The following is a 22,974-nucleotide window of genomic DNA, read 5'->3' on the forward strand; positions in this document are numbered from 1 at the left end:
TTAAGGAGATTGAATATCCTATAAGAAATGGAAAACAATTGAAAGACTTTAAATGAGAAAAGTCATGATCAGATTTGTGTTGTGGTAGCAGATTTGATGCTGCTTTAATGGCAGATTCAAATGGACAAGACTAAAGGCAGAAGATTCAGGTAATAAGGTACCATTTTAGTTAAAAGATATAAGACCATGATAGTGGGGATGGTAGAAGGAGAGGTTTCCAAAAATATTTAGGTGATAAAAGTAGCAGAACTTGCAATTGATTAGTTAGTGATGGATACCATGCAGTCAGGAGAAGGTCCTGAGAGAAAAAAAGGAATCAATACAGCTCCAAGATTTCTAACTTGCATGATGAATTAGGAAGTGGTGCTACCCAATAAGATATAGAATAGAATGAAGGAACATGCTTAAAGAAGGTGATAAGTTAGACATATTAACTTTGAGATACTTGTAAAATTTCTAAGTAATTAGATATATAAGCCTGAAGCTTGTGGGAGAGGACTGGACTAGATTATTAGGTCATTAACGTAAGAGGATGATTATTAAAACATAAGAGGAGGGCTCCCCTGGTGGCGCAGTGGTTGAGAGTCCGCCTGCCGATGCAGGGGACGCGGGTTCGTGCCCCGGTCCGGGAAGATTCCACATGCCGCGGAGCGGCTGGGCCCGTGAGCCATGGCTGCTGAGCCTGCTGCATCCGGAGCCTGTGCTCCGCAACGGGAGAGGCCGCAACAGTGAGAGGCCCACGTATCACAACAAAATAAATAAATTAATTAAAAAAATAAATAAAACATAAGAGGATGAGATTGCCCAGAGAGAGTTAGAAAAAAAAAGAAAAAGAAAATGGGCTGGAGGTAAACCCTAAGGATATAAATATTTAAGATGTTGGTAGAGTAAGAAGGTACTGAGTTAGAAACAGAAAATGAAGGATTATATAGACACAAGCAAAACCAAGAAAGTCCAGGGCCGAGCATGTCAAGAGAGTAAGAAGTTTCAGGAAAGAGAGAGCAATTGACAATGGTAAGAATAGACCTCTAATCTTATTTAGATGTTCCCAAGTCTTGCCTATATCGCTGATATAGCACTTTCAAATTGTACAGTAATCAGGAGCAGATTTTTCAGGATTACTTGAGATGCTGCCTCCCAGGCTTGAAGTCCTCAGTGTGTCCACCAAATAAAACATAACTCTCAACTTTTAGATTGTGTCTATATTCTTTTAGTCGACATTTATGGTGACTATGGATAAGGAACCCAGAGCTGATTTCTTTCCTTCACCTGAACTGTACGAGGATCTGGAGCCTTGGTACCAGCAGAGACCTCATGCCTATTCGCATCCTCGGGGAGTCCAGATGAATTCGGATGAGCATCTCCTGGTTCTAGGCTCTCCCGTTATTGGTTGATGATCCTAAGTTTTATTCGGTGGTGTTAAACTCATCTCTGGAGGAGTAGGTTACCCTTGAAACTCAGTTTCAAGAAGAGGTACCTGGGTTATCCTCAGTGTAAAAGGCACTGGGAAGATTTTTGCTCAGTTTAGACACTGAGTGGTTTATCGTCAGTTTAAAGACTGGAAAGACGTTGCTCAGTTAAACACCGAGTAAGGTTGGACTGGACTGAGTAATTAGGGGGAAGACTGACCTGTCATTTTTCCTTGAATTGGCTACCTTAATAGAGTTTGTTGAAATAAAACATAAATCTTATAAGAACTTCTGAACTCTGAAGAACAGACTGTCTTCTCCTGGCCGACAACAGCTTTCTCAGGTGAGTGAGAAACTTGCAGGAATGGTGGAGGCAAGACCATGCAGCTGTCCTATAGGGAAACCCATTAATTTAATTAACAACCTGCTCAACCCGGGATGTGAATAAGAACTGGCCATCCCATGATCTGAGCACCCATGGTGGTCTTATATGCCACCAGGAGAACCTGAGAAATGTAAGAGGGGGCTGAAACAACTCTGGGGCAAAAGCCTATAGGAGTTAAGATCTCAAGCAGCAATTGGCCCACCACATGATCATCACAATCATCACATTGCACATGATCATCACTAGCAATTTTTATTTCAACAAATTCACCTCAGAATGGGAAATAAAGCTTTCAGAACAAAAGAAAAAGGACGACAGATTGCCAGCCTCCAACTAATACCCCCAGCCAGGTTTACGTATGTACAAAACTTTCAAGTACTTACTTAATTGGGAATTAAAGGAAATCTTACTCTAAAAATAAGGGGGCTCTTTTATGGCATATGAAGTTAAGTTTAAAAAGCTGGCTTGATAAAATTATCTTTTCAGAGTTCTGACTTTAAACAAAGGCTTTCTAGAGGGAACTTGCATTTCTCTTTCTGTATCTTGGAGATGTAAATGTTCTAGCTGATCTTTCTAGAGCATTGTGTGTGTGTGTGTGTGTGTGTGTGTGTGTGTGTTTGAAAACCTGACCTCTGCCATACTATTTTTGAGAGTAAACTTTCTGGATCTTACTTAGGTGACATCTTTCTCCACTCTCTTATAGGGAAGCCTCTTGCATCTTATTGGTTTGAATCACTATTAAAATATTTCATTAATGGCCAAATGACGGATCCTTTAAATTGAAGAAACTTCTAAATTGGTGGATTTTCTAGAGTGCTCTCATTATAAACAGCTGTTTTATTGGTACCTATAAAAACAAAAATCAAATTAAAGTGGAAAAAAGAAATATATCTAATGGTCAACCTAAGAACTTCCTTAGCTTGAATCAAACAAAGAAAAACAGATTTGGGAAGCTTTATTTGTGGTCTTTGCTTCCCCTCAAGAGCTCTTACAGATGTTAATAAAAACATTGGAATAAATTAATGTTAACAGGAAAAGAACATGTAAGAAAGTCTAGATACTTTTTCCAGCAAGGTAGAAATTTTTAAAAAGACATCTCAAATGAATAAAGAAATCTTTAGAGAGTTATTTAAAATGGGATAAATAAAATGAATATTTATGTGATTACCTAAGGTTAAATGGGCCAAAAAGGACTCCCTACAGGTCCTCAACATTAAAAGCCAACAAGTCTACTTACCCCAGTTTAAAATATACATATATTAAGAGCTGAAAAAAATTTACACTGAGATATCTGACCAGCAAGTATTTGGGGCAACAGTTGGGCCAAAGCACCTGAGTTCCTTGGCTCAACCCTCTCTGGGGATCCCAGAGAATTTTATATAAAAATAGATTAAATGGGCAGGGAATAAAAAGAAAGAAAAACTTCTAGAACGCCTCCTGTAAGATCAAAGTTTGTTGATTGGATCCTAATGAAAACTAAAGGTATAAAAAGTGACATAATTGAGATGAAAGTGTATAAAATTGATATATTTAAATGGGCTTTATATAAGATGGTTATGTCTCTTTGTTTAATTATATTGCAAGATAGGCATGTTTCACTGGGGAATTCTTCCTCTGTGTGGTATTGAATCACTAGGTTGTGTTTCAGGGGACTCTGAAGAGCTCCAGGTCTTTATGACTCAGTGCAGAAAGAATTCAGTGAGAGGCAAAGTGATAGATAAGAAGTGATTTATTAGCATAGGAAGCTTGTGAGGCTTACAAGTGGGTGGGTGAGAGGGTGCTGCCCCGAGAACATAGTGGGCTACAGTTTTATAATAAAAGGAAAAATGGCGAGGGGGAAAAGACCAACTTATTCCTCATTCTTGAGTAGACATCAAGCTTCCATCATCAGCTCCTCCTCCAGGTTGGGCAGGGGAGTTTTCTTGTCCCTATATGGTCAAGCTGGGACTGTCATGGCACTATGGAAAAATTATTCCATGTCTCAGTACAATGAGGGTCTTTCACTTTGAAATGTCACCTTTCCATAAATTATTGTTTTGCATGTGTGTAGAGAACATGTCCCAAGGATTATAACTTACTGAGCTTGCTGGGCAAGATGTGGGTCTCATGCCACAATTGTTTTATTGTTTTGGGGCATGTCTCATGCTTCTGCTGCATGGTTTTGTTGCTAAGCAAGCCTGATTGGTTTTGTGGTTAAGCAAACCTACTTTCTTGAGTGATCATCAACTTACAGGGGTCCCCCATATTTTTTCTTTACTTACAATCCCCTAGTGGGATTAACTATTTAATCATCTAGTTTGTCCCTTTACTCTGTCCCTATCAGTATTATAAGACAAGGCATATAGATCTGCCCCTCAGGAAATATTAATTGAACATATTAAAGGAAACCGATAGGGGTACCTGAGCCATACAAAAAGTAAAACATGGAAACTAACATTCAAGGGCTAATAAAAATAAAAATAGTGATTTTGCTCTGGGTTTAACTTGTAAACTCAGAAAGAAGGTCTTTGCTGAATGCCTTATACAAGCTTTTGAATGTATGATAAACTAAACTCTAATGTTCTGGAACATAGAGCTCATAAATTTCAGTTTAGTTAGAAATCTTCTCACTGATATAAAATATAGCTGGGCAAGTCAATCTTTTAGTATCCATTAGGTGACAGACCTGTTCTTTGGGGAATTAAAAGCAACTGTCTTTCTCTTGCAAATCTTTACAAACCAGAATGTAAATTCAAGTCACAAGGAGCTGAGACTGAGCCTAATTAGCTCAATCAGGCAGAACCTGATACCAAGGGGAAAAAAATGACAAAGTGACAGTTTTAAAATTCAAACCAAACTTTACAAATAGTAAAGCCTTAGTCATCTGAGCAAACAACTTTAATGTCTTCCAACTGTTCTTTGTAAATTAGTAAGTTTATATTGTAATACCTGATTCATTACTGGTTTTTTATTTATTTATTTTTTAGTGAAGCCATGAGATCTCTAGCTTTGCCTGTTTCTATATCTGTGTACACACTATACATATGAGATAGCTCTACCTCTGGAAGGTATTTTCAGAATTGAATTTATAAAGAGCTCAATTTTAAACTAAGCACATACAAATTAAATAGGAAAGAAACTGGCTAAAATGACTTTCAGGTTCATGTGAACTGGGAAATATTCAATATTAGGTTGATACCTGGTATTAAAGTTAAAATCTGTTGATCTAATAGACATGTCTTTAGAGCCATCAACATTAAGTATAATATTTTATTGTGCCTAGGTTTAATAGAAGTCATATAAGACCTTATTATATCTATTACAAGAAAAATAACTTGATATGATGAAACTTCGTAGTAAATTTAACTGAGATAAAAAGCTTTTTGGTTAACTTTAAAAATAATAATATTTTAGAAATGTCTACTTAAAGTGATCTCTCCAGATATTTGGTAACAAAGTTCTAGTGTTGCTTAATTTAAATGATGGAAGTTTATTAAATAGCTAGGTGATTCCCAAATAACATAAGATACTGAGACATAAATTACTAAACAGAGAAACTAAAGGTATTTAGGACTATAAATAAATATGTTTGGTGCCACCCTGAGATGTTCTCTATAAGAAAACAAATGTTTTTTAAGAAATTATCACTGGTATTATGTTTACCAATCTACAGAATGCTAACGTAAAATACAGTTCATAATTGCTTACCTCTTAGTTTTCACTAGAAATTAAGGTTTTTAAGAGTTGAGGATTCTCATTTAAACATGTAATTAAAGTGAATATTTTAAGTATACTGTGGGAAAGTAGAATGTGTGTTTTCAGTAAAGAAGTTATGAGGAATGGAATTACATTTTACTGGGGGAAAGTATGTCTTAGAGCTAGTTGTTTTTGGATGGAAAGATAAAGGATGAACAAATATGGATACAGAAAGTGATGAGAGATTATGGAAAGGAACTCTGAAGTTTTATGCATGTTCAGGATTAACTAATTTTAGACTGAAGTTAATTAAGTTAATGGATTTTGTTGTTAAGTAAGCTAGTACAAGACTGGAATTTGAAAAAAGTTTCTTAGAGTGCTCCTTTTTGATAACAGATTGTGTGAGTTTCTGTGCCCTTAAGTGATCTGTATTTGTTTTGTTTTGTTTTTAACATTTTTGTGACTTTGGTTAAATGAATAAGTATTGTTTTGCAGTGACCTATGATCCTGTTGCATTTTAAAACCTTTTTTATATTTTTAACAAACTTCCTAAATATCAAACTCTAACTAAAGTTCCTTTAGCCTCCAGCTGACCCTGGGTTGCTTCGAAGGGCTTTGAAGGAACCCTGAGATATCTCTGAGAGAAATATTAAACTAATTAAGTTTATTTGGTATGTTATATTACTTAAAGAACATTGCCAAGTGATTGGAGATGAACCTTAGCTTATAATGTATGGATAAATGTCATAAATACACATATTCCAAAATTTATATTAAATTCCTAAAATCTGATATGCTCTGATATGTTATCAGTCATAATTCTAGTGATTATCTTAAAATGTTATATGTCACAGAAATATCCAAGTTTCTTGCCAATTGCATTGTATTCAAATCTTTAACCATGCTATTTTAAGTTTTGTCTTTTATAGACAATCATTATTTTACTCTGATGCTTTTACAAAAATGAGGATCTTCAAGAAGACTCATAAAATGGACTTGTTTTAAACAAATATAAGTCTCTGATAGCCTTTAGATAACACCACTGAACTGAGGAACAAATGACAAAACTCTAATGGAAAATCTGATGACTTCATCCAGATCAACAGAAATTAATTTCACGGGACCAAATGAACTAAAAATTATGGTTTATAACATTATGACTTTTTGTAAAATATACTAGCTTTAATCTTTGTTTTCCAAAAATATCTTTCTTCTTATGCTATGTCCTACAACAAGTTGATAAAATATACCTTTGTAAAAAAAGATGAAACATTTAACTTTTTCTCTCTACCTGATTAATCCAGAATTTGGCTTCTCCAGGTGGCTCTCTTGTGAACTTGATGGTTTATTGCAACTGGATTATAATATTTGTTTTAATTTGTTCTTTGTTTCCAAGTTGTTTATGCTTTGTGTCTCCCTGTTGCACTATTGACTTTATCAATGTTACTAGCTGTATTACTTATATCCTGTCTATTTTATAAGGTTGTTGTCTCTTGCTGTCACCAGGCCTCCAACAAATTGATGATGTTAGCTAAACATCTTGAGGACATAGATCACATTTACGACTCATAAAGTAATTGTAATTGTTAGAGAAATGTAAATCAAAACTACAATGAGGTATCACCTCACACTGGTCAGAATGGCCATCATCAGAAAATCTACAAACAGCAAATGGAGGACATAGATCACATTTACGACTCATAAAGTAATTGTAATTGTTAGAGAAATGCAAATCAAAACTACAATGAGGTATCACCTCACACTGGTCAGAATGGCCATCATCAGAAAATCTACAAACAGCAAATGCTGGAGAGGGTGTGGAGAAAAGGGAACCCTCTTGCACTGTTGGTGGGAATGTAAATTGATACAGCTCCTATGGAGAACAGTATGGAGGTTCTTTAAAAAGCTAAAAATAGAATTACCATATGACCATCAATCCAACTCCTGGGCATATACCCAGAGAAAACCATAATTCAGAAAGAAACATGTACCCCAATGTTCATTGCAGCACTATTTACAATAGCCAGGTCATGGAAGCAACCTAAATGCCCAATGACAGATGAATGGATAAGGAAGATGTGGTACATATACACAATGAAATATTACTCAGCCATAAAAAGGAATGAAATTGGGTCATTTGTAGAGATGTGGATGGACCTAGTAATAGTGTGATTCTAGGTATAGGAAGAAGCAAAAAGGTAAAACATTTCATGAATCATAATAGACTAGTAAGACAGAGGATCCAGAGAATCTGTAATTATCAACAGGGCCTAATCCAGAAATTAGCACCTGGAGTGACATATCAACAAAAATTTTTGCCTGATCTGGGAAGAAACTCTGAGCACTGTGGGACAAAAATTGGTCATGAAATGTCTCCCAAGTATCGCTCAAATTTCAGACCAAGAGGAGGAACTAAGAAATCAAATATGTCCTGCCATATCAGTAAAAAATATATCACAGTCATCAATAATTGCAGTCATCTCTGATGGTGAGCTGGTTAGTCCTGAGGGAACTCAGGAAGGGAACAAAGAATACTTGCCATCTAGCAGGCATCAGACTACAGCCACTCCTGAAGTTGAGCCCTGAGGAAACTCAGGATGTAAAAACACTGGATACTGGCCCCAGGTAGCTGAGGTGTATATCAAAGGAATGATCTCAGTGAGTCCAGACTCTTGCATCTTCCCACATATAGAAAAGCACTAAATTCTTTAAATTGAGATATCTAGGTTTTCTTCTATTAACAGTAATCTTTTGTTGCTCTTTGTTGGAAAACTCCTATATATCCTAGCTCTCCCCTCACTTCCTTGGAGCAGTTTTCTCAGGGTTACTTGAGATGCTGCCTCCTGGGCTTAAAGTCCTCAGTATGTCTGTCAAATAAAACATAACTCTCCAAAAAAAACTGTACAGTAATCAACACTTTATCTGAATTCTTGCATTGTATTATAAGTTTTGCCAGGTCACCGACATTCTGTTTGGCTGTATATTCCAAGAACCTAACATAGTAGGTACCAAAAAAGTACTTGAGGCAAGACAATTGAAAAGCATCAAATAGCACTGGCAGTAGAAAGTCTTTAGTGGTAATTAGAAAAAGCTTTCATAGAGTGGCATGGAGCAGAAGTCAGACAATGGGTGAAAGGAAGGTAAGTTAAAACAGCTAATATAGAATATTCTTTCAAGAAGTTTGAAAAGGAGAGAAAGCTGGGAAGGTAATTTAATGGTTGGTAGTTACCGCTGAAGGAAGAAGACAGTAGAGAAGGAGACTATATTTTTGTTGTTTTAATAAATTCTACAAATTAAAATATTTTATGCCAAAAGAATTTAGCTTTTACTAACTTTCATGCTTTAGAATTTAAATATATATATTTTTTGTTTTAAGTTAATGACAGAATAATAAAGTGTGCACATTGTGTTTGTACTGTGCTTGGATACTGTTTTCATTATGGTCATTGAGTCTGTTTCCTTCCTTCTTCAGAATCCTGCCATCAGTATAGAAGTGAACTGCATTGATCTATTACAAGTAGAAGGATATAATTTGATAGCTGCCGGAACCTTAAATGGTGTGATCATCTTATGGAATTTTGTAACATCTACTGTCAAAGAAGTGTGAGTTGCATTGTTTCCTTAAATAATATAATCATTTCCATAAAAAGTTGAGCTGCAGAAAAGCCAGAGTAACATTCAATACTTAAAAATATAAATACTTAAAAAAATAAAGCAATAAATAAAAGGGATGATAACTCTTTCAAGGAGGCTTTCCTGGAGGTTATGCTCACGAGGAGACTATGTTTTAAGTGTCTAAATCCCAGAATGATATGAATAAAGTGAATCTTAAGTATATGTATTCCCAAGTGCTTTTACATTTACTCTTCTTGAGTATGTACTAGAGTATGTACATGCTTTCCATGTATAATCTTGTCCAAATTCATAACCTTAACAAATACTTAAATACATAATAATTTTAAATAATAATCTCATAGCTTCAAGCACACATATCCAATTGCCTACTGGCAATTACAACATCTGGATTGCCAACAAGACCCTTAAAGTCCCACATACCCAAATCTTCTTCCCAACCTACCCTCCCCCAAAACATCTTTTCCTGTATTCCCATTGACACCACTATCTACTCAGTCACCAAAGTCAAATGGTGAGAAGTATTCAAGAGGGGTTTTCCTTCTTATTCACCACCCCAACACATTACTACAGGTCAATATTAACAAGGGCATGACATATGTAATTCTACATCTCAACCAATTAGATTTGCTCTGTTCCACAAACTTTACCCTCCCCTTGCAATCCATTTCTAAATGTCCTTACCATTGGTTATAAAGAAAATAATGTAACAGTGTATTATTTGTTATGGATGGATTATAAATAATAAGCTTTCCCCAGCTGTGTAATTGGGCTCTAAGCAAGGGCCATGTATGAACACCTTATGTCAAGAGAGTTTGTAAAATTGTACTTTGAGGTACAAGATAGCCAAGAACTTTAACAATGAATTAAAAAGAAAATCAATTCTATCTAAGCATTTGGGGGAAGGAAAGAGGTATAAAAGGAGGAGAGAAGAGAGTCAAAGAGGACAAGGGAAAAGAAGAAAAAAAAGCAAAAGAAATCTCTGCCTGTCTAGCTATAGTACCTTGCATACATCTACCTGGACTCCATGACCCTTTCCAGTCTATGTCAGAGTTTTCATTTTCAACCAAATTTTGGGAGGAAATAGTCCTTTCCTTTTTGATTCTGGGTATATTTTCCTTTGAACCTTTAGCTGAAGTATCTGTTTCGGAAGACCCCTCCTCTGTACCTCAGCTCAGGTTCTACTAGGCCCTGCCACTAGAATTCCTGTCATCCTTCAGTTCCTTCCCTTCAACCCTTGCCCTTAGGCTTTTCTCACAGACTGTATACTTGTCATTTTATTCCTATATCAATATACACTGCACAAGTCCTCACCTTCTTATTAATTCAGTTCTCACATTGTGTCAGCTTGTGTATGACTCACTACTTAGGGAAAACATATAGACTAAAAAGGCAGAGAAAATAGTCCTACTGCCACAGCTTAAAAGAGAGGGCAGCTCCCCTGAGAATATTCCCAATTCAAAGGTGAAGATCTTCCTTGTTGAAGTGCTACGCATTTTACCAAGGGATGCATGCAAATCCAATACCCAGTCAAAGAAAAATAACTGACGGTAATGGGTCATACACAGTGTCCTCTTCCTATAACAAGATGATTACACAAAAACGATTGATTTAGAATCACTGGAGTATTTCACATAGCATATAATTTAACACAGAACTGTCCAAGGTAATTTAGGCCTAGTTTAAAGACTCTAAAGTTGAACATGGTTTCCATATTCCTGGTGGGGGCCATCTCTACCTCTATCTCAAACTTTGCTTTAAGATCCCTTCACCAGTCAGGAGAAATAAGCTTTCTCTTTCTGTTCAAAGCGCCATGCCTTTTTTTGGATGCAAACTAGAAATTGTTGTTGCTAATGAATAGTCCACTTCACTATTCAGTTTACCTGCAGAGCAGAAATATGTGAAAAGTTGGAGTTCAACAAGTCATCAAACTCAAGCTCCTCTTTTGAGCTTGGTTCACTCTCCAGGAGGTCCTTCATCACTTATCTGTCCAAATTAGCAGAGGCAATTTCCACTAAAGGAAAAAGAACAGTTTGCTACAAGGTCTATTTGCTATAAGGAATGTCAAGTGTGGCTTAACAGCCTACCATGAAGTGCCAGGACAGGCAGTGGAAGACCATCGCTCTGCTCCCAGGAAATGGCCTAGGAAGGTGTTCTTGGGAATCTGGGCTAATGGGAGACTCAAGCAGCAAGAATAGTGTGATCATCAAATTACCTGCTTTTCTTCTCCACTTAATTATAAGCTACTTGAAGGTAGTAACTACATTTTATTCAAATTTCTCACTCTACTTATTCAAAGAGTAGAAATCTATTCTTTAAACTGTATGAAACTACCAGGAAGTTATATGAGCTCACTCTGTGAACTATAGGTTGAAAAAATAGACAAGCTAATTGACTTAAAAGACTTCTAAGCACTAAAAGATCATGTTATACAGAACCTTATTAAGGAAAGTATGTTCAAATGCTATACCTCTGGGTTTTCTCTCCATATTCAATGAACATTTCAGGAGTTGATTAGTTCTGCATGGGATATATGATATAGTAATGTAAATTACCACATTTGTAAATTTTTATCATGTAAATGTATGCTTATTCCTAGGTACAGACCTGAAGATTGCTTCACTGTGGACCCTGACTTGGATCCTAAACGCTTTAGAATTAATGACATACTGTTTCTCTTTCGTAAACCTGAATGTGCAAGGTAACTCAATACTTATTGATCAAGAAATACTGTCTGGGACTTATGTGGATGATATAAAAAGAATTCTCTTCATCCCAGCATTTAGGAAGGTACAGTTGATGGAAGACATAGTTGGGCTGACTAGTTGGCTTCAGCTTTCTTCCCTGTTATTGTTTTTGTAAGTGGATGGTCCCCAGGAAGATTTAATTTGCTGTGTGGGGATCTAATTTCCCTTACCACATCTCCCTTTACAACAGTAGCAGAGAGGGAAAATGCTCACTTGACCATATTTGTAGCCAAAAGACAACTCTATGAGCACTTATGTAAAACAGAAAAAAGGATTTATATGGCAAATATGAAAGATCATATGGCAGCAGTTTTCATATGACATCTACTATAGCTGAGCAATCTTCATTTCTGAGAGAGCATGGGATTTTTTTTTTTTTTTTTTTGCGGTACGCGGGCCTCTCACTGTTGTGGCCTTTCCTGTTGCGGAGTACAGGCTCCGGACGCACAGGCTCAGTGGCCATGGCTCATGGCCCACGGGCCCAGCCGCTCCGCGGCATGTGGGATCTTCCCGGACCGGGGCACGAACCCACGTCCCCTGCATCGGCAGGCGGACTCTCAACCACTGCGCCACCAGGGAAGCCTGATTTTTTTTTTAAATTTTAAGAAAAGGTGAATTTCCTGTTTATATTTGCTTGAGAGCTCTGATTTCAGTAAACAATAGGCAATGGTAAACACATCTCTGGAGAGAAATCAAAGGCTTCTGTACTATCATCATCCAGAAGTGAGCCAGAATGTAACACCTTCCCTACTCCTTGACTTGAAATGTTCTTATTCTGAGAATATTTTTAGGACCTCATCTATATATATCTGCACCAGAACCCTAAGCCAGTTTTCAGCCCATTCTAGCAGAATTGGAAACTGTAGAGCAGAAGTTACCAGGTTTTCCAGGCCTCCCCACTGCCACCCCACTCCCCACCATTTCAGTGTCAGAGCCTCTGGGACAAAATCTAGCCTTAACAGTGGGACAGAGCAGATTTTTATTTCCCACACCCAGGCAGTATCCACAGTATGCACACCAGAATGCACAGATGATGGCAAGAGTAATCACCTGAAATTAAAACAGAGGAGAGCACCCTTTGAGTATGATAGATTATCTTAACTCTTCCTCTTCGGGCTTCCTCCCTCTCCTTGTAGGAGATCAAGTCAGGATTCCATATGTTCTTCATCCCAATGTGAGTCTAGCAAGGGTCCACAGAGTAGTAAGGTAAGCAAGAAATAAGGAGAGTATGTCTTCCTGTTATACCCAATGTTGGTTCAAAAATAGTGATTTGTTGCATATAAGTCCCTCCCCTGCATGTATGTAAGAACTTTTTTGTTTCCCCTAAAAAGCAATGTCTAAACTGTCTTCATCTTTTTTTCCTATTTTTTCAAGGCTTTTATATCTGCAAATAATCATGAAGAAAACAAATTACATAGGCTACTTTTAAGTTCATAAAATAATAATTTTAGACTATCTCTTTTGCTAAAAAGTATTACACAATTACACACATTTCACAGAGGGAAGAGACAGCATGTAATTACATAATGTAATGTAATGCCATGGTTTTCAAACCGTGTTCTCAGTTCCAATTTTATATATTTTTACACATTTCATTTCTAGTTAGGATTTTGTCTGAAGGAAAGTTTTCACTGCATAAATTATTTTAAAAGCACTAGCTTAGTGGAAAAAAATAAACTTGTAAAGATGTGTGTCAGACAGACTTGCACTTAAATCCAAGCGCTCCATTTATTATCTGATTAGCTTTAGAGATGTCACTTAATCTCTGAGTTTCTGTTTCTTCATCAATAACAAGGGAATAATAAAACCTAACTGGCAGGGTTGTGAATGGAATTAGAGATCATATACACCAAGAACACAGCATGAACTAGGTATTTAACTATTCTCGTTATTATGCTACACCGGAGCCACTAGGAAAAGGTTGTGTTACAAATACCCTATTTATGAGCATGAAAATCTCTTAATACACCTTTTCAAAGAATTAATTAAAAAATAACTTTAAACCTAATCCTTAAAAAAAAAAAAACTTTAAAGCTAATGCTTAGAGATATAAATTTAACTATGAAAAAAATCTATTCATCCGATATATCTCATTTCCTTCCAATGTCATAGAAATATTATCTTTTTCTCCCCAAATTCAGGAAAGCAAACAGAGCATACATGACAGTGAGGTTAAAGGTCGGTATGAAATCTCCTCTCTTCCTTATAAAACAATTCCTTTGCAATAGGGAGTTTAGGTGATAGAATACTTCTAATTAACATATATTCTTTTTGTGACTACATGTTAAGGTGCTATAGAATTCCGTAGTCTAAGAAGCAGAATTTCCATTAGGATGATACCTTTTAGTTACTAGTTAGTTAGTTAGTTACTACTAACTCTAGATTTTAAAAATCCAAAATATTACTGAGCTTCTTAGTCTTCAGCCCATTTCCCTAAAACTTATACTAGATTCATAAGCCATTTTGTAATGTGTAAGACTTATACTGGATGTATATCTAGTTTTAGCTGCTATGTACAGTGCAAAGCCTTTTTCAGTAGAATCCAAAATGAGCCCTTTTAGTTTTTTCCAGTGATACAGGATTCCATTTGTTAATGGTTTTTTGTTCTCTGCCTGATTGAAGTTCTCTGGGATTAAAAAAATTCTAGATAAAAGAATGTGGGGTTCTTTTTGTTTTGTTTTGTTTTGTTTTGTTGCTATTTTCTTACCTGCCTCCTCTTTTACATTCTATAAAATTTGAAATTCCAAGTATAACAAACACTGGTAACTCACTAATTTTCCAACAGGTGAGCAAAAAGATGTCATGGTAGGTGAGCGACAGCCAGTGGACAAAAAACATCTGGAAAGCACCAATTTAACAGATACTCAACCACCTATCCTTGTCACTGCACATGAGGATGGACATCTCCGCTTGTGGACCTTGGAGGTGATGGGGCCTGTTATTTTCCTGTAACAGCAAAGAATAGGAAAGATAAAAAGGATTATTGAATAAACCTTAGCCTTCTAAGGTTCCGTATAGCATCTAATTCTATTATTGTTCAATCTTCTAGTCAATATCCTAGTTTTTCAGCCTGCTCACTGAAAATACGACTCAAAATTTATAATAGGTCAGTTTTGTAACTCAGAAGATCAAATCATCAACACTGCTAAGACAACGACTGTATTTCAAATCTTTCTTTACATTGAGCTATGAATACAACCCACCATATATTTCACTGGATATTTAAATAACATTAGATAATATAAATGATGAATATATCATTAAAGAATGTAAGAACACTGAAATGTTGAATATACATAAACTTTTAGTTATCCAAACTATTGGAAGAAGTTATTACAATAGTATTAAGAGTCCTTAAACATTTTACAGTGAAAAAATAACTTTCATGTACTAAAAGATTTTAAATGATTTGGGGGTGGAAAGTGGGGCAGGGTTTGAATCGGGAGTCCAGAAATGACAGAAGGAAGGATCTTGAGTAGACTGATGATGATGACAATGAAATTTTTAGAGAGGCAAGGGAGGTAGCACCACTTGTAAGGCTCCTTTCTAGAGGGAAACCCAGAAAACAGCAAGTTTTGTATGGCAGATAGTGAGATCCAACAATACAGAACAGCATAGCTGTCTGTTGGATAAAACCTCCCAGTTGATCAGTTGACTCTTAACTTATTAATGAGAAACTCTTGGATTGAAAATGCTACAAAATATTGTTGCAATAATTTTCCCTGTGATGATCCTGGTATTTGAGCAGTGTTTTTTTTCTTCCCCGATAAATAGATAATAAAAGTGTGAGAGCAATAGAAGGAGAAAAGGTTATATCTAACTAAATCATAGGAAACAAGCGGCAGATTCAAATTTTTTCTTCCTAAGCTTCGATGTTTAATCTCCAAGTAGAGAAATGTATATGAAAGTCCTTCCCAGTGATGACTTATACTAAATGCCAAAAAACACTCTGCCAAATTTCAATCCTTATCTTGCGCCAATATTCAAAATTAGATATTTCTGAAAAGACAAATACAATATTCTCGCTTAAAATAAGTGAGATACACTTAAATCTGAAAAGAATGTTTATTTAAAAGGAGAATATGGGGCTTCCCTGGTGGCGCAGTGGTTGAGAGTCCGCCTGCCGGTGCGGGGGACACGGGTTCGTGCCCTGGTCTGGGAGGATCCCACATGCCGTGGAGCTGCTGGGCCCATGAGCCATGGCCGCTGAGCCTGCACGTCCGGAGCCTGTGCTCCTCAACGGGAGAGGCCACGGCGGTGAGAGGTCCGCGTACCACAAAAAAAAAAAAAAAAAAAGAATATGTCACTGGAAAAGGGTTGAGGAACTGCATGAAAAGGGTCATGGGAAGTGAGCAAAAACAACCCTCAGGTATAGAGGTGATCTACAATAATCAGTCTAAATGCTTATAATTATGATAAGTCTCCACTTTTATCAATATTTAATTTCAAAGAAATAAGTCCCTATAGATAATTTCAAATTATTTTTATTACAAAGAAGAGAATCATGTTACAATTAGTAGACATAGTTCTTTGGATAAATTATTTATCGAGAAACTCAACTCCAATATTGATATTTTATAGAATTTATTATCATACTTTATACAGGGAAGACTACTGAAAGATATTCTACCTTTCACAAAACATGCTGCCATTTCTCTGACATCACTGTATACTGATTCATGTACCAGGATACTACTGACTGGAAATGTGGGTAAGTCACTACTCTTATGTAGTTGGTCACAGGTATCTTAACAAACTGCATGGTATAAAAATGGATATAGGAAAATATGTGACATTTATTGAGACAAAAGGAAGGATGCCCAAGCTGTCAAATGAACAGAAGAATGAATGAATGTCAGGAAAACCTATTTCATTCCTAGCTCTTTATTTAAAGTAAGACATCTATTTCTTCCGTCTTTAAATTGGGTATAGGACTACCCATCCCCTTACTTTACATGTTGGGAAGAATGTAAAGTTTTCATTTTTAATCTTAAAAGGGTTATGTTGCATTAATCTTTATTCTAAAGGGAGCAATGTCATGAATTAGAGAAGAAAGAGATTATTTTTCTTAATAGGGGACTTTTTATATTTATTGTTATAACTACTACAGTTGGTCTTAATTCTTTCATGTAACACTATTCTTTTTTTTAATGCTTCCTTTCTATTTCCTTTCTTCTGTCTTTTGAATTAAGCTTAAGTTTTCTTTTCTTCTCTCTAATACTTTGAAAGATTATGTATATGCATAATCTTCTGCACATGCATATGTAAATACAGTTTTTAATTTTACTAGTGTTTACTTTTCAGTTTAAAAAAAATCAGCTTATTAGAAGTTAGACTGAAACCTCATCTTTCCAGGTAAACAGAAAGCTTAGCCTACATTACCTGTCTCTTTTTCCCATAGCCACTCTTTCACTTATTATTTGCTAATGTAATCTCGAGATTTGCATCCAGATACTGCTATTACATTAATATTTATATTTTACATCTCCTCTTTTAAAAATGTTTTTTCATTTCAAAAGTTATTTTACAAAAGTTGCAACAAATTATTTCATACCAACAATTATTTGAGTCTTCTGGAGATTATAGAAAATAATTGTTTATGTTTGCATTCAGTATTACCAGTAGGTTTACAATATTTATTTAAAGTTACCTTTACTTAAATGAACTTATTTACAAAATAGAAACAGACTCACAGACATAGAAAACAAACTTATGGTTACCAAAGGGGAAAGCGGTGGAGGAAGGATAAATTAGGAGTTTGAGATCAGGAGATACAAACTACTATACATAAAATACATAAACAACAAGGTCCTACTGTATAGCACAGGGAACTATATTCAGTATCTTGTAATAAACTATGATGGAAAAGAATCTGAAAAAGAATATACATGTATAACTGAATCACTTTTCTGTACACCAGAAACTATCACAAATCAACTATACTTCAATAAAAATAAATGAATAAAGTTATCTTTATTTTATCTGTTTCTTATTGCTCATCACCAGTCCTTTTATACTCTGATAATCTTATTCTTGACTTCTTATTTTTATTTATCTGTCAATCTTCATAGTTTCCACAAACACTGTTTCTGTTTGTAGTAGAATAGAGAAATCTAAAATCAGGCAAATTGTGCTCCTTCTTGTATATTTTTGCACAAACTTTACCTTCTATATGGTAAGCCTTTTCTAACAAAATACATAGAACTAAAATTTGAAATTATCTACAAAATTCCTAGAATGCACCTCTTTTACGGTTATCCCTCTTTGTCTTTGCCCAGAACAATTTTTCTATCATGTAAGCCATCTACTTCTTGAGATTTGTAGTTTTTGCTGTGGCCTAGAAAAATAGGGTGGGGGTGCATTTGGGATCCAATCCAGTCTCATGTATATTATAATTAAAGAAGACCTCCTAGATTCTGACCTTAAGCTTCCTTTATCTGTGCTTTGGTGGATACTAGAAGAACTTTTATGGGGGTTGCTAGTGAGTCACTATTTTAATCAGGCATCCTCAGACACCATTAGTTGTTGCTTTTCTGTTGTTATTAAACAGGGTTTATCTTTTAGATCAGTTTTAGGTTCACAGAAAATTTAAGCATAAATTGCAGAGTGCTCATATACACCTTACCCCTACTGCCACACTGCACACAGCCTCCCCCATTTTCAACATTCTGCACCAGAGTGATACATTTGTTACAGTCAATGAACCTACACTGACACATAATAATCACCCAAAGTCCATAATGTATAATAGTCCAACAAATGTGTAATGACATGTATCCACCACTACAGTATCATACAGAGTAGTTTCAATATCCTACAAAAACCCTGTGCCCAGCCTATTTATCCTTCCCTCCTCTCTTAACCCAGCAATCACTGATCTTTAATGTCTCTCCACAGTTTTGGCTTTTCCAGAATGTCATGTGGTTGAAATCATATAGTATGCAGCCTTTTCAGATTGGCTTCCTTCACTTAGTAATGTGCATGTAAGGTTCTTCTCTGTCTTTTCATAGTTTGATAGCTCATTTCTTTTTAATGCTGAATAGTATTCCATTGTCTGAATGCACTACAGCTTATCCATTCACCTACTGAAGGTCATCTTGGTTACTTTCAAATTTTGGCAATTATGAATAAAGCTGCTATAAATATTTAGCTGCAGGTTTTTGTGAGGACATACACTTTCAACTCATTTGGGTAAACACCAAGGAGCATGAGTTCTGGATCTCCTGGTAAGAGTATGTTTAGTTTTGTAAGAAGCTGCCAAAATGTCTTCCAAAGTAGCGGTACAACTTTGCATTCCCACCAACATTAATGAAAGCTCCTGTTGCTCCACATCCTCACCAGCATTTGATGTTGTCAGTGTTTTGGAAATTGGCCATTCTAAGAGGTGTGTAGTGATAGTGGCTTTAATTTCCATTTCTACAATGACATAAGATGTGGAGCATCTTTTCATATATGTATTGCCTTCTTCGATGTTGTGTATGCTCAGATTTTTTTGCCTATTTTTTAATAGACTTACTTGTTTTCTGATTGTTCTTTGAGTTTCAAGAGTTCTTTGTATATTTTAGATAAAAGTCCTTTATCAGATATATCTTTGCAAATATTTTCTCCTGGCTTGTCTTCTTGCTCCCTTGATGGTACTTTTTGCAGAGCAGTAGTTTTAAATTTTAATGAAGTCCAACTTATCAATGATTTGCTTCACAGATCATGCCTTTGGTGCTGTATCTAAAAGTCATTACCAAACTTAAGGTCATCTAAATTTTCTTCTAGGACTTTTATAGTTTTGCATTTTATATTTAGATCTATGATTCATCTTCAGTTTTTTTGTGTATGAAGGGTACAAAATCTGTGTCTAGATTGAGAGTGTTTTTTTTTAATCATGAGTGTGTATTGGATTTTGTCAGATGTTTTATCTGCATCTATTGATGTGATCGTATGATTTTTCTTCTTTAGCCTGTGGATATGGTGAATTGCATTCACTGATTTTCAAATGTTGAACCAGCCTTCTATACCTAGGATAAATCTGATTAAGTCATTGTATATAACTTTTTTATATTGCTTATTTTGTTGAGGAATTTTGCAACTATATTTATAAGAGATTTTGGTCTGTAGTTTTCTTTTATTGAAATATCTTTGTCTGGTTTTGGTATTATAGTAATCCTGGCCTCATAAAATGAGTAAATAACTATTCCCTGTGCATCTGTCTTCTGAAAGAGACTGTAAAGAATTGATATTCTTCCTTAAATGTATGGTGGAATTCATCATTAAACCCAAGTTGTCCTGATGTTTTCTGTTTTGGAAGATTATTAATTACTGATTTAATTTCTTTAATAATATAAACCTATGTAACAAAACAAGCTTTGGTAAATTTAACAAAATTAGAATCATTTCAAGCATCTTTTTCTACCACAATGCTATGAGACTAGAAATCAACTGTAAGGGGAAAAAGCTATAAAAAACACAAACACTTGGAGGCTAAACAATATGTTACTAAATAATGAATGGATCACTGAAGAAATCAAAGAGGAATCAGAAAATACCTGGAGACAAATGAGAATGAAAAGAGAACAATCCAAAAATCTATGGGTCACAGCAAAATCTGTTCTAAGAGGAAATTTTCTAGTAATATAAGCTTATGTCGGGAAACAAGAAAAATCTCAAATAACCTAATCTTACACCTAAATCAACAAGAGAAAGAAGAATAATCAAGCCAAAAGCTACTAGAGGGAAAGAAATCATAAAGATCAGAGCAGAAATAGATGAAATAGAGACTAAGTAAACAATAGAAAAGATCAATGAAACTAAATTCTGGTTCTTTGAAAAGATAAACAAAATTGATAAACCTCTAGCCAGACTCATCAAGAAAAAAAGAGAAAGGGCCCAAATCAGTAAAATCAGAAATGAAAAAGGAGAAGTTAAAATGGACACCACAGAAATACAAAGGAACATAAGAGACTACTATGAACAACTAGATGCCAATAAAATGGACAACCTAGAAGAAATGGACAAATTCTTAGCAATGTACAATCTCCTAAGATTGAACCAGGAAGAAATAGAAAATATGAACAGACAAATTACCAGTACTGAAATTGAATCAGCAGTTTTAAAACTCCCAACAAACAAAAGTCCAGGACCAGATGGCTTCATAGGTGAATTCTACCAAACATTTAGAGAACAGTTAACACATATCCTTCTCAAACTATTCCAAAAAACTGCAGAGGAAGGAATGCTTCTGAACTAATTCTATTGTACAAGGCCAGAATCACCCTGATACCAAAACCAGACAAAGATATGACAAAAAACAAAAATTACAGGCCAATATTGCTGATGAAAACAGAGGAAAAACTCCTCAACAAAATACTAGCAAACTGAATCCAGCAACACATTAAAAGGATCATACACCATGATCAATTGGGATTTATCCCAGGGATGCAAGGATTCTTCAATATATGCAAATCAATCAATGTGATACACCATATTAACAAACTGAAGAATAAAAAACATATCATCATCTCAATAGATGCAGAAGAAGCTTTTGACAAAATTCAACACCTATTTATGATAAAAACTCTCCAGAAAGTGTGCATAGAGGGAAACTACCTCAACATAATAAAAGCCATATATGACAAACTCACAGCTAACATCATATTCAATGGTAAAGAGCTGAAAGCATTTCCTCTAAGATCAGGAAAAAGACAAGGATGTCCACTCTCTCTTTTATTCAACATAGTTTTGGAAGTCCTAGCCATGGCAATCAGAGAAGAAAAAGAAAATGAATCCAAATTGGAAAAGGAGAAGTAAAACTGTCACTTTTTGAGGATGACATGATACTACACATAGAAAATCCTAAAGAAGCTACCAGAAAACTACTAGAGCTCATCAATGAATTCAGTAAAGTTGCAGAATACAAAATAAATACACAGAAATCTGTTTCATTTCTATACACTAACAACAAACTATCAGAAAAAGAAATTTAGAAACAAAACCCATTTACCATTGCATCAAAAAGAATAAAATACCTGGAATAAATCTACCTAAGGAGGTAAAAGACCTATACTTAAAAAACTACAAGTCTCTGATGAAGGAAATTGAAGATGACACAAACAGACAGAAAGATATACAGTGTTCATGAATTGGAAGAATTAGCATTGTTAAAATGACCATACTACCCAAGGTAATCTACAGACTCAATGCAATCCCTATCAAAATACCAATGACATTTTTTCACAAAACTAGGGCAAATAATTTAAAAAATTTGTACGGGAACACAAAGACCTTGAATAGCCAAAACAACCTTGAGAAAGAAGAACAGAGCTGGAGAAACCATACTCCCTGACTTCAGACTATATTACAAAGCTACAGTAATCAATATAGTATGATACTGGTGGGAAAAAAAAGATACACAGATCAGTAGAACAGAATACAGAGCCCAGAAATAAACCCACACACTTATGGTCAATTAATTTATGACAAAGGAGGCAAGAGTATACAATGGAGAAAAGACAGTCTCATCAATAAGTTGTGCTGGGAAAACTGGGCAGCTACATGTAAAATAATGAAGTTAGAACACTTTCTCATACCATATACAAAAATAAACTCTAAATGGATTAAATATCTAAATGTAAGACAGAAAACCATAAAACTCCTTGAGGAAAACATAGGCAGAACACTCTTTGACATAAATTGTAGCAATATATATATTTTTTGTATCTGTCTGCCAAAGCAAAGGAAATAAAAGCAAAAATAAACAAATGGGAACTAATTAAAGTTAAAAGTTTTGCACAGAGAAGGAAACCATTGACAAAATGAAGAAACAACCAAAATGAATGGGAGAAAATATTTGCAATTGATATTAACTGTATAAGGGATTAATATCCAAAGTACATAAACAGCTCATATGAATCAACATTAAAAAAATAAAACTCCAAAACTCGGACTTCCCTGGTGGGGTCATGCAGTGGTTAAGACTCTGCACGCCCAATGCAGGGGTCCTGGGTTTGATCCCTGGCCTGGGAACTAGATCCCACATGCATGCTGCAACAAAGAGTTCACATGCCACAACTAAGGAGCCAGTGAGCCACAACTAAGGAGCTGGTGAGCTGCAACTAAGGAGCCCATGAGCCGCAAC

General features: G+C 35.4%; 1 protein-coding gene across 1 annotated transcript in view; it reads left to right on the forward strand.

The window, feature by feature from the left end:
- WDR64 (WD repeat domain 64) overlaps window positions 1-22,974 on the forward strand; it is a 149,502-nt gene that overhangs the window by 92,969 nt on the left and 33,559 nt on the right. Inside the window, exons 16-21 of the mRNA XM_060010641.1 lie at window positions 8,942-9,072; window positions 11,702-11,803; window positions 12,986-13,055; window positions 13,991-14,027; window positions 14,635-14,774; window positions 16,455-16,560. Coding sequence (XP_059866624.1) covers window positions 8,942-9,072; window positions 11,702-11,803; window positions 12,986-13,055; window positions 13,991-14,027; window positions 14,635-14,774; window positions 16,455-16,560 — 586 coding nt within the window. The remainder of the gene's footprint in view (window positions 1-8,941; window positions 9,073-11,701; window positions 11,804-12,985; window positions 13,056-13,990; window positions 14,028-14,634; window positions 14,775-16,454; window positions 16,561-22,974) is intronic.

This window comes from Delphinus delphis, chromosome 1, assembly GCF_949987515.2.
Source record: "Delphinus delphis chromosome 1, mDelDel1.2, whole genome shotgun sequence".
Taxonomy (NCBI): Eukaryota; Metazoa; Chordata; class Mammalia; order Artiodactyla; family Delphinidae; genus Delphinus; species Delphinus delphis.